General features: G+C 39.9%; 1 protein-coding gene across 5 annotated transcripts in view; it reads left to right on the forward strand.

Annotated features, from left to right (window-relative positions):
• The first annotated feature begins 234 nt into the window (after positions 1-234).
• SLC18B1 (solute carrier family 18 member B1) overlaps positions 235-12,791 on the forward strand; it is a 31,978-nt gene continuing 19,421 nt past the window's right edge. For 2 of the 5 annotated variants that reach the window (XM_007190881.3, XM_057528001.1), the window contains exons 1-5: positions 235-428; positions 1,630-1,769; positions 10,355-10,450; positions 10,770-10,843; positions 11,566-11,713. In XM_007190881.3, coding sequence (XP_007190943.2) covers positions 386-428; positions 1,630-1,769; positions 10,355-10,450; positions 10,770-10,843; positions 11,566-11,713 — 501 coding nt within the window. In that variant the 5' untranslated portion in view covers positions 235-385. Of the gene's footprint in view, positions 1,342-1,629; positions 1,770-10,354; positions 10,451-10,769; positions 10,844-11,565; positions 11,714-12,791 lie in introns of all 5 variants that reach the window. The other 3 variants (XM_057528003.1, XM_057528004.1, XM_057528002.1) reach the window with 3 other exon arrangements.

Below are 12,791 nucleotides of genomic sequence, written 5' to 3' on the forward strand. Positions count from 1 at the left end.
ATTCCTAAATTTTACTCATTTTAAGGTAGGGGGTTCAACTATATGAAATATAGACTCATCCTTTTTTTTTTTTTTTTTCTCTCATACAGAGAGAAAAAGTACAGCACATCCTAAGTGGTGGACGTAAACAGCCTATGCCTTTAAAAAAAAAAAAAAGTCCTTGTTCCGCCCGCCCTCGCCCCGCCCTCGCCCCGCCTCCCGGAGCTCCTCCCTATCCTCTAGGGCTGAGTGGAACTCCCGGCCGCGCTTCCCGTAGGGAATTCGGGATGCTTGGGCCCGGCTGAGCAATCGCCGCCCGCGTTTCCGCTCGTTCAAGGTCGAGTCCGAGGGCGCGGGCTTGAACCCGGGAGCCGGGAGCGGCGGCGCAGGAGTCCGCGCACTGCCCATGGACTCGCCGGGGGACCCCGAAGGCCCACGCCCCCCAGGAGGTTACAGAGAGCAGCGAGGCCGGATGTACCTCTGGGGCTTGGGTCGTGTCTCTTTAACAGCGATTGAATTAGCTTTAGCGGGGTTTGTTTGCGAGAGATTCGAAAAGGAGGGGCCTGGCAGTGGGGTTCGGGTCAGCGTGTTTTTTCTCTCTTTAATGGGGTTAAAGTTTGCGCACTGGGGTGGTGCGGATGTGGTCTCTAAGGACTTTCTCTCTGTAGCTCTACTTTTAAGTACTATGTGTTTAAGAATGCATTCAAATAAGTGTGCCCGTTAGACAAACGAAAATCATCACATTTCGAGCCCCGCTGTTGTCCCCCTCGCCCCTTTAACTTTCTCTCAGTTCCCTTCCTCATCCACTACCAAAATTTTTACACAGATTCTTAAGACTTCCTCCTGTTGCACAGATTTCTTTTTCTAGACAGCAATGGCAACCTCTGAAAAAATAGAACAACTCAAATATACTTTTCTTACTTAAATTTCTTTTTTCTCAAAACCGTTTAATTTAAAAATAGCAAATAGATTTACTGGATGTTTGGAACTGAGTAATTGACCTCGTGTCTTTAAATTAAATGGAAATTTAGCCCTGGGAATAAGTATTAAATTAATTGATGCAGAAGACCAGTAATTATTGTAAAACACTGAGTCACAGATTTATGGCACTTGTCTTTCCAGGAGCTGCCATTGTTAAGTATTAATTCTCCAGTTGAATGATTTAGCTTATTTTCTCCTACTTACACTTCACTTGACTTCAATAGTACCCTCTTGATAAACCGCTAACATGACATGCTTAAAATGTGACTGAGTCCATGTAGCATATGAAGCTAGTAACTTGAGAAAGCACACTATACTTCAGAGAACAGTGCTCTGGAGAGCACCCTGTGGCCTCATCCTTCTTGAAGGAATCTATTAAAGGTGAAAGAAATAGACCTTATGGTGAAGGCAAAACAAAGCAGATGGTTTGATAACTTGTGCACTGAAATCCTAATAGGGAATAGTATGTAAATGAAAAGTGATATATTTTGAAAATTGCCGTGATATACAGGGATTGTGTTACATTTGATCAAATGTGCTGTATTCAAAATAGCCCTTAGCTCAGTAAATGTTATCCTGAGTGCATTTCTGTGCACAGAAGTGACATTTCTGTACTTTGATCAGTAGCCCCAATTACATGTCTGTAATTGCAGCATGTTTGCCTTCAAGGTGATGGCCCTCCAGGAGGTGCAAGGGAGACATCCAGGCGGCTTTCAAGAGAACAGATTTTTGTACTGATATCAGCAGCTTCCATTAACTTAGGTTCCATGATGTGCTATTCTATCCTTGGACCTTTTTTCCCCAAGGAGGTAAGACATTTTTATATCCTTATGAACTATTAGTGTTTTTAAAAAGCCTTTGAAATACTTCATTTGGGGGATGTAAAAATCTGCATATGGCAAAGATGATGTATAGAACTTCAGCCAACAGAAGACTTCTTAGAGAATATTTGATACCAGAAAAAAAAATTCAGTAAAAATAACATCATCTTAGGAAGTAATTCACCTAAGTATAATTGACTTTCTGAGGATTACTTTGCTTACCATGTAGTTTGATTCATCTGTTTGGTTTCTGCAACTGATAAAAAAAAAAAAAAAAGGAAGTGCACTGAATAACTGAGATTTTAACGTTATTGCAAAAGATCTATGTTAAGACAGTGTTTCCTGGAGTTTGGGTTTATCAATATTTTGGAATTAGGAAGGCATGGTCCACTAAATGCCCTTTTCTGACTTGAATTTCATATGGAATCTAGTGGCAATGTTTGTGCCAAGGAGGAATTCTGATTAATATTGTTTAGGTCCTTCTAATCATAGTGTTTTATGTGGTGTTAGGGTCTATGGATAATGGCACAGACTTGAAGGAATAACCCTTAGAGAATCCACCTGGAATCTGGAGGTTGGTGAGGTATAGTATGGAAGGAATGATACTGTCTTGGCTGAGTGGAGATAATATGCCCATGTGTTTTGTTTCATGCTCTTTGCCAAAGCCTCATGATGCACGGGCCCCTCCCAGTCCTCTAACTTCTTTGATAACATGTGGTCCTTCCTTCTGTGTGCTACAAAAGACGAGAAACATGGCTTCTCTGCTAAAGGAACAGTACAGCTCTGTAGCCATAAGTGCTTTTTAGTTTTCAGTGTACTTTCCCACACATTATCCCATTTGGTTTCCGTAGCAACTCCATAAGATAGGCAGAATAGTCAGAATATCATCATGTTGCAAATGAAGAAACAGATTCCGAAGTTAAGTGACTGGCCCAGTTCAATTCTGTTTACTGAACAGGAATGGGAGGTTTAACGACTTCCCACCCTAGAGTGTGCTAGGCGTTGGATGTGTTAGGGCTGGAAAAAAGATGAGGAAAATGTCCCACTCTCGTCTGTCCATTGGGAGTGAAAAAATATGACAACAAAAAGTTGCAGAGTATTTGGATCTCCTTGAAGAGGATGTCCAAAATGTTAGGAGACTCCAGGGAAGGGAATGGTTAATTTTGCCATGGGGGGGGGGCTGGCTGGTGTGGAAGGGAAGGAGAGAAGGAGTAATACTGAAAGGGGCTTGGCCGAATAACCCTAAGGTGAGTCAAAGAGGTGTTCTAGGTTAGAAACCCGCAGGGGATAGTCACGAGAGTAGCAAAGTAAATAGCATGTTCTTAGGGAACCACGGACGATGGTGGGGCTTGGGCCTGGGGTTCAGTGAGGTCCGATGGGAGCAGAGGATCTGAGGAGGCAGGTTGGTGCTCGAATGCAAGGGTCCTTCCACGCAGGCCAAAGATGTAGTCAGTAAGAAGTCATCAGAGGTGCTTGGGCAAGACAGAGTAAGTAGACTGAGTAGATACCGGTTTTGGAAAAAAATAATGATGGATGGAGCCTGTGGGGTTACGATGGAGAAGAACGGGAGTAAGTGGGCCATCAAGTTAGAAGGGTATTTCCCGGTTCAGCTGGAACTCAGTAAGGGCAACTAGTGTTAGATTCCTCTTAGTGGAACACAGACAAAGGAAAAGAAGGCTGTTAGTGTGTGCCTTTTTTGTTTTTTCTTTTTCTTAAAGTTTTTGATTTAGTTTTTTGCGTCCAAGAGGCAGGGGAGAGAGCGTTCTAACTTTAATAGGTGTAGATTTGAAGAGTGGGCTCTTCTTTTTCATTTCTTTTTGAATTTATTTATTTTATTTATTTATTTTTGGCTGTGTTGGGTCTTCGTTTCTGTGTGAGGGCTTTCTCCAGTTGCGGCGAGCGGGGGCCACTCTTCATCGCGGTGCGCGGGCCTCTCACTGTTGCGGCCTCTCTTGTTGCGGAGCACAAGCTCCAGATGCACAGGCTCAGTAGTTGTGGCTCACAGGCCTAGTTGCTCTGCGGCATGTGGGATCTTCCGAGACCAGGGCCTGAACCCATGTCCCCTGCATTAGCAGGCAGATTCTCAACCACTGCGCCATCAGGGAAGCCCTTCTTTTTCATTTTCAATAACAGCCTTAGGGTTGACAAATGCACTGGCAAAACTTGCTCTTTCTCCTTCGTATTCTGTTAACCTTCCTATTAGCTAGAGCTAATTAGGTCAAGGGAAAACAAGGCCCTTCTTCTTAACTTCTGGCACAGGATTCTTATTTCTACTCATCCTTTTTCTGGCCTCCTCCTCCTTTGGCAGAGGATTATAAGTGAACTAGAAATTGCTTTTAATAGCTCTTCTTGCTGTCCTAATGTGAAGCAGGATCCGCATGCCAAAAGTGGTATTCAGTTACTGCTGTGGTATGTGATTGTAGGACATCCTAAGTCACCATCCTGCTTCCACAGAGAATGTGGGAACCTGTGCAAGATGGAAGCTGACATGACTGCTGGGACCATGACACAAGTAACTTTTGCAAGTCTGTGTTCTCATCTGTAAAATGGGGCCAGCTAAAAATACATCCCGTATTTAATTGTTCTTAGAAACCATATAGAATAGCATGGCTCATAGTGAGGTTTCAATAAATGTTAGTTGCTGTGACTATTATATATTTTCTGCCAGACTCTAGAATTAAATACCTTTCAGAGCTATTAAGCAAAGAACATGGATGTGACTTGACCAATGAATGTTCTTTCTACATCTTAATTCACCCCTTTGATGATACCTTCCCTTCAAGGTACCTGTTATATGTTATTAAGGCTGCTGTAACAAAGTACCACAGACTGGGGACAACAGAAATTTATTGTCTCACAGCTCTGGTGGCTAGAAGTCCAAAATCAAGGTGTCATTGGCAAGGCTGGTTCCTTCTGAGGGCCATGAGGGGAGGATCTGTCCCAGGCCTCTCTCTCTGGCTTGTAGATGGCCAACTTCTCTGTGTGTCCTTTCACACCATCTTCCCTCTACGCATGTCTCTGTGAAGAAATTTCCCCTTTTTACAAAAATATGAGTAATATTGGATTAGACTCTACCCTTAACGACCTCATTTCAACTGATTACCCCTGCAAAAACTATATCTCCAAATAAGGTCACGTTCTGAGGTACTGGGAGTTAGGATATCAACATAAGAAGTTTGAGGGACACAGTGAACACCGTAACACCACCTGACCTTTGTGTAGTAGAAATGTGGACTCTGTGTTCCTGTCTACACACAGTGTAACCTTTTGCTAGGATGCCAATGAAGGCATCGTTCATAGTGAGATCTCTCTTTTCTCCACACCATTATCTCATGTGATGATTAGTAATGGAAGGGGAATGGCTAATCCTGAGTCTCATAGAATTATGGACTGAAATCCTGCCCAAGCAGTTTCTACAATGCTCTGGGTTCAACTTCTCCACTATCTCCCACCACCAGGCACTTAGGGACCACACTTCAGGGGTAGAGGGTGCTTCCTAGAGTGAGGGGACCTTTCCTGCCTATAGTTTAGCCATGAAAAGTAGAGTTCACCTATCTGATTTCCCGTGGTATGCTGCTTTGAGAACTGTAGGGTTTATTTAGAGACATAATAACATAAGAACATTTTTTAAAAAGACAAGGTTTGAATGATGATCATAACTTCATATGGGAAGCAATAAAGTAAATTTTTATCTTAAAATTGTAGTTAGGGAGAAAAGGTAAAGAAATAGAATTATGGCTGTTGTGGAGGACGGATTTTAAAGGGAGTGTGTGTATGCACATGCATTTCTGTATTCAGAGTAAAGTGATTTGTGGAAGAGCTGAAGCTCTGACAGAAGGATGAATCTAAGTCGGATCTTCTGACCATAGCTATTCACTGCTGGCTCCTGGGTACCATGCGTGATGCATAGAAGGTGCTCGATAAATGATTCCTGAGAGGACAGACGTGTGTTTCAGGCTTAGTGCTTCATGGTATGCCAAGTTGCCAATCTTATCTTAAAGAAATTAAACTCATATTTTAACCCCTTACATGGTTATAGCTAGAACCTGATCTAAGGATCTACCATAGTTCCAGGGTTTTAAAAAGGTTTTCAAACCTTTTGTCTATTCATTTGTACATCACAACTAATGGTAGCATTTGAAGTTCAAAAGAAGTAGATTTAGAATAAATACTGTATCATCTGTAGCAAATTTAGGAGCTCACTGATAGAATAGGCTATAAATATTAATAGGGATCATTGATGGGCGATAAACTACTCCAAATGTTTCAGGAGAACGGAGAGAATGTTGGGAGCTGGGGGAGCTTCTTTCATCTGTGTTCTTGATGTCAGGAAAGGAAACTTCATCTTCTCTGAACTGTCAGGTAGTTGAGAGTGGGTGTCAGAAACAGAGAACCAGACTGAACAGTCCTTGGGATGACTCATGTGCCAGCTTAAGGAGCTTCCTGTTCTTGAGTTTTTTTGACCAGCAAAGTGATTTTTTTATTTATTTGCATTCGAACCTTCCTCGTGTGTGTTTCTCCTTTTTTTAAAAATTTAATTTTATTTATTTTTTATACAACAGGTTCTTATTAGTTACCTATTTTATACATATTAGTGTATATATGTCAATCCCAATCTCACAGTTCATGCCCCCATCCACTTTCCCCCCTTGGTGTCCATACGTTTGTTCTCTACATCTGTGTCTCTATTTCTGCCTTGCAAACTGGTTCATCTGTACCATTTTTCTAGATTCCACATATATGCGTTAATATACGATATTTGTCTTTCTCTTTCTGACTTACTTCATTCTGTATGCAGTCTCTAGGTCCATCCACCTCTCTACAAATGAGCCAATTTCGTTCCATTTTATGGCTTTATGTATTCGTCTGTCAGTGGGCATTTAGGTTGCTTTCATGACCTGGCTATTGTAAATAGTGCTGCAATGAACGTTGGGGTGCGTGTGTGTTTTTGAACTATCGTTTTCTCTGGGTATATGCCCAGTAGTGGGATTTCTGGGTCATATGGTAATTCTATTTTTGGTTTTTAAGGAACCTCCATACTGTTCTCCATAGTGGCTGAATCAATTTACATTCCCACCAACAGTGCAAGAGTGTTCCCTTTTCTCCGCAACCACTTCAGCATTTGTTGTTTGTAGATTTTCTGATGATGCCCATTCTAACTGGTGTGAGGTGATACCTCATTGTAGTTTTGATTTGCATTTCTCTAATAATTAGTGATGTTGAGCAGCTTTTCATGTGCCTCTTGGCCATCTGTGTGTCTTCTTTGGAGAAATGTCTATTTAGGTCTTCTGCCCATTTTTTGATTGGGTTGTTTGTGTTTTTAATATTGAGGTGCATGAGCTGTTTATATAATTTGGAGATTAATCCTTTGTCCGTTGATTCATTTGCAAATATTTTCTCCCATCCTGAGGGTTGTCTTTTTGTTTTGTTTATAGTTTCCTTTGCTGTGCAAAAGCGTTTAAGTTTCATTAGGTCCCATTTGTTTATTTTTGTTTTTATTTCCATTACTCTAGGATGTGTGTCAAAAAGATCTTGCTGCGATTTATGTCAAAGAGTGTTCTTCCTATGTTTTCCTCTAAGAGTTTTATAGTGTCCAGTCTTACATTTAGGTCTCTAATCCATTTTGAGTTTATTTTTGTGTATGGTGTTAGGGAGTGTTCTAATTTCATTCTTTTACATGTAGCTGTCCAGTTTTGTGTGTTTCTCCTTTATTCTTGTACTACTACCACACTCACAACACTTTTGACACCAGATATGTGGGGTTTTTTTTCCTACACCAAGCAGTTCCCTTCGACACCACGTGGGTTGTCCTACCATTCAATTCAATTCTGACAGTAACCTGAATTAGCCCAGATGCCACAAGTTAAAAGCTCAGTCCCACAAGACTGCCCCCCCCCACTTCTGATGCCAATCGCGAGTAGTAGGTGTCTAAGTTACTCCCAGCTTCTGTCCAACTTGGCTACAAATCAGAGGTTCCCATGACCACCCCCCCCCGCCCCACCTTGGATTCAGTTATTTGCTAGAATGGCTTATAGAACTCAGGGAAACACTTGCTTAATGCTTACCACTTTATTATAAAAGGATGTGATGAAGTATACAGATGGGCATGCGATGGAAGTGATACAGAGGGCGAGGTATGTGGGAAGGGGCACGGAGCTTTCATTTCCCCTCCAGGTGAGCCACTTTTCCAGCACCTCCATGTGTTCACCAACCCAAAAGCTCCCCAAGCCCCATACCGTAGGGATTTTTATGGAGGCTTTATCACGTAGGCATGATCAATCATTAACTCAATTTCCAGCCCTTCTCTGGAGGATGGGGTATGGGACTGAAAGTTCTAAGCTTCTAATCATGGCTTGTCTTTTCTGGTGACCAGCCCCCATGTAGGAGTCCACCAAGAGTTATCTTATTAGAACTCCTGTCACCCAGGAGATGCCAAGGGATTCAGGAGCTCGGTGTCAGGAACCAGGGTCAGAGAATGAATATTAGAACAATATTGCTCCTAGAGCTCTTATCACTTAGGAAATTACAAGGGTATTAGGAGCTTTGTACCAAGAACCGGGGGGCAGAGACCAATATACATATTTTCTATTATCTCATGGATACCAAAAAGAAAGTGTGTCAAGATCAGCTGTTGTTTGCATAGATCCACGGCTGAAGCAAAGCCCAAATTTCCTTAACCAAGGTTTTCTGTTTTGTTTGTACTCTAATTCTGATTTTTGCCAGCTAAAGCTAACAATTCTTTTTTTCTTTCTTCTTTTTTTTTTTTTTTTGGTGGGGGACTTTATTGAGGTATAATTGATATACAAAAAATTGCACGCATTTAATATATCCATCTTGATGAGTTTGGACATATGCACACACCTGTGATGTCATCACTGTTATCAAAATATTAAACATATTCAGCACTTCCAAAAATTCCCTTGTGTTCTTTTGTGGGGTTTTTTTTTTTCTTTTTCTTTTCTTGTGGTGAGAACATAACAAGCTCATCTTACATAACAGAAACTTCATACCCAAAGAGCAATAATTCCCCACTTCCCCCTTACCAAAGCCCCTGACAACCACCATTCTAGACTCTGCTTCTATGAGTTTGACTATTTTAGATACTTCATATAAATGGAATCATGCAGCGATTGTTCTTCTATGACTGGCTTACTTCGCTTAGCGTAATTTCCTCAAGGTTCATCCATGTTGTTGCAAATGCCAAAATTTCCTTCTTTTTGAGGCTCAATAATATTCCATTTTATGTGTATACCACATTTTCTTTATCCATTCATCGATCAATGGACATTTGTGTTGTTTCTATATCATCTTGGCTATTTCGAATAATACTGCAGTGAACATGGGGGGTGCAAATATATCTGAGACCCTGCTTTCAATTCTTCTGGATATATACTCAGAAGAGGGATTGCTGAATTATGTGGTGGTTCTATTTTTAATGTTTTCGGGATCCTCCATATTGTTTTCCATAGTGGCTGCACTATTCTGCATCCCCACCAACAGTGTATAAGGTTCCAATTTCTCCACATCCTCATCAACACTTGTTATCTTTTGTTTTTTTCAATAATTGCCATCCTAACTGGTGGGAGATGATATCTCATGATTTTAATCTGCATTTCCCTGACGATTAGTGATCTTGAGCAGCTTTTCATATATCTGGTGGCCATTTGTATGTCTCTTTTATAGAAATGTCTGTTCAAGTTCTTTGCTCATTTTTAAATCAGGTTCTTTGTGGTGGTGTTTTGGACTATTGAGTTGTAGGAGATTCTTACATATTTTGGATATTAACCCCTTATATAGAGGTGGTTTACAAATACTTTCTTCCATTCTGTAGGTTGCCTTTTCAGTCCGTTGATTGTTTCCTTTGCTGTGAAGATTTTTAGTTTGATGTAGTTCCATTTGTCTGATTTGTTTTGTTGCCTAAGATTTTGGTGTCAAATCCAAGAAATCATTGCCAAGATCAATGTCAAGAAGCCCTCACCCCCTGTTTTCTTCCAGAAGTGTAACAGTTTCAGATTATATGTTTAAGTCTAATTTGCTTTGAGATTATTTTGTGAGTGGTGTAAGATAGGGGTCCAATTTCATTCTTTTGCATGTGGATATCCAGTTTTCCCAACACCATTTGTCGAAGAGAATATCTCTTCCCCATTGTGTGTCCTTGGCACCGTTGTGGAAGATCAATTAACCATATTTATGTGGGTTTATTTCTGAGCTTTCTATTTTGTTTCATTGGTCTATATGTCTGTCTTTATGCCAGTACCATACTGTTTTAATTACTGTACCTTTGTAACTTATTTTTGAAATCAAGAAGTGTGATTCCTCCAGCTTTGTTCTTTTTTTTCTCAAGATCGTAAAGCTAACAATTTGTTATAGGCTTGGTGAGTGAATTACTTTCATGTCATTGACTAGGTCTAATAGTTTCCTTTCCTTCCTCACCCTGTTTATTTTAAAATAGTAATCTTTGAAATTACAGATAAAGGTTACAAGAAGATGATGCTCTGATCTAATAGCTCCATTTTTCTATATTGGTGCTAATTTGCCTTTCAAACTTTGTTTTCTTTTCTGTTTCTTTAAAGGCTGAAAAGAAAGGAGCCAGCAATACAGTTATTGGTATGATCTTTGGATGTTATGCTTTGTTTGACTTGCTGGCATCTTTGGTATTTGGAAAATATGTAAGTATTAATTTTTTAAAATTGTGTAATGAGTTATTCTAATTTACTAGTCTAGAATTTCCACTGATACAGAAATAACCACCATTATATTTTACGAATTGTGCTTCAGTTGACAGTTCCATTCTTAAAGTTGATTGATTTTTAACTTCTTCCATGTTTGTAAGCAACACATGTTGTCATTCCATTAAAGACTTATAATGTTTTGTTAACTGTACATATCTTCCCCAAATCTTTTGTTTCCTGATACAGTGGATTTGTTTATGTCACTATAGACTTGTAGCAGTCATCAATTTATACTTTTCTTTGACATTTATTATAGCTTGTACATATTGGAGCAAAATTTATGTTTGTAGCAGGAATGTTTGTCTCAGGAGGAGTTACAGTTCTCTTTGGGTAAGTCATGTTCTGATATGTTTGGGAGCTTGAACAGATTTCATAATTTATCTTCAGTTTAAAATGTTAATGGTTTATGTAAATCAGTCAATACCATGTGACTAATGTTGAAGGGAGTTGAATGATACAGTGAATGGAATGAATGACATTGATCTTAAGAAAAGAGTCCTCTAGGGGATCACCATTAAGCTGGCTGCTGAATCTGTTCTTTAGGACTCCTGTGATCATGAGAGACAGAAACTTAACTCCCTTTTCTGAGTCACAAAAACTTTTTGGCTTAAGCAGAAAGGTGAATTTCTTACCTAAAGAATCAGCTGAAGAATATAAGGATACAAATGTTAAGATAATGTCATCAGAAATCTTTCTCAGGTTCCTGGTTTTGCTTTCCTCTTCTTGTGCTTTTTTTTTTGTTTGGGGGAAGACCTAAAACTAAGAAGGCTTTCTACACATGTTCTTATCCGAGTGACTCTACATTTTTCAAAAGGCCTATTTAGTATTATTATTTAGGGCATCAAATATATCAGTAAAAAAGCGCAATGAGGCTGTCATTATGACTCAAATTCCTCCTACTAAAAATATAACATAGAAACTCTTAAAAAATTTGTATTCTAAAGAGATTTATTTTAATAACTGTGGTTGAGGTACTACTGTTTTCAGTGAGTACCGTTAAAAAAACATCAAAATCAATTTGGCATTTGAGAGTCATCTTATTCTTTTTTTAGTGTATTGGACCAAGTTCCAGAAGGACCCGTGTTTATTGCTATGTGTTTTCTAGTGAGAATAACTGATGCAATCAGTTTTGCTGCAGCAATAACCGCATCTTCTTCTATCCTTGCAAAGGCTTTTCCAAATAACGTGGCTACAGTAATGGTAGGTATTTTATACACTTTTCCTATTTTCCTTTTAGTGTAGGCTAAAATATTTATTTGACCTTTCAAGTTAAACCTGGGGCCAATTCTTCTAGACCTGCCTTTTTTCTACTTTCTGTTTTTGTTACCTTTTACCCCAATTTCTGCCTGTAGCAGCAGGCTGTCAATAAATATACCCTTAGTCTACTTAGGTGCTCTTCCTGGGCTTAGAAGCCCCTGAATGGGCAAAACCAAATGTTCTTTTTACCCCTTAAAAAATAAAAAACCCTCTCTAATAGTATTTTGCTGTCTCTCTATAGCCTAGATTGTAGCTAGGCCGCCTGAAGCAGATTTATACTAGAGTCCTTCCTCCACTTTTCCCAGATTCACGGAAAGGACCTTAGAGATCATTCTGAAGTCCATAAGTGCTTCTGTGCAGTCAGTCTGAGGAGCGCCCTCTTATTTTACCAAAAAAATCCAGAGCCTGGTAGCATCGTATTAGCGTACATTCTCATATATTGCCTACGTGCCTCGACACCAGGTATGAGTGACATACCAGATTCCTGTCCTAGCTCTTGGCTGCTGTCTCCCTGATCCCAACTAGCCTTTCCCATAGCTCACTCCTCTGGACCCAGACATCCCCGAAGGACTCCTGGTTTGCAACGCAGAACAGGCACCATCCTCAGAGACCTCAGGGTCTAATCAGCTCAGTACCAAGGACTCTCTCATTTACCCATATTAATACTACAGTTTGAAAGTTTTGACCCTCAGGTAGACTATTTGCTGTATAAATATAAATCTTCACACTTGTATTAAATATATGTACACATATATTTATACACCCATGTAAGTATATATATATATATGTATGTATGTATGTATATATATCTGTATAGATTCACTTTAGGTTCTATAGTCATTTGCCATGCAGTGGTGGCCACTGTAACAGGTGTGCTGTTTACATTTCTCAAGAAGGGTTCAGAAGGATGCTAGTCCATTGACATGCTCTGTAAGACAAGGTTTTGTGGCTAAACATGTTTGGAGTGTGGCTTTGCTGTCCTGCAACTTAGAGATGGCCAGTTCACATTTGAGCTAGTTGT

This window comes from Balaenoptera acutorostrata, chromosome 14, assembly GCF_949987535.1.
Source record: "Balaenoptera acutorostrata chromosome 14, mBalAcu1.1, whole genome shotgun sequence".
Lineage (NCBI taxonomy): Eukaryota > Metazoa > Chordata > Mammalia > Artiodactyla > Balaenopteridae > Balaenoptera > Balaenoptera acutorostrata.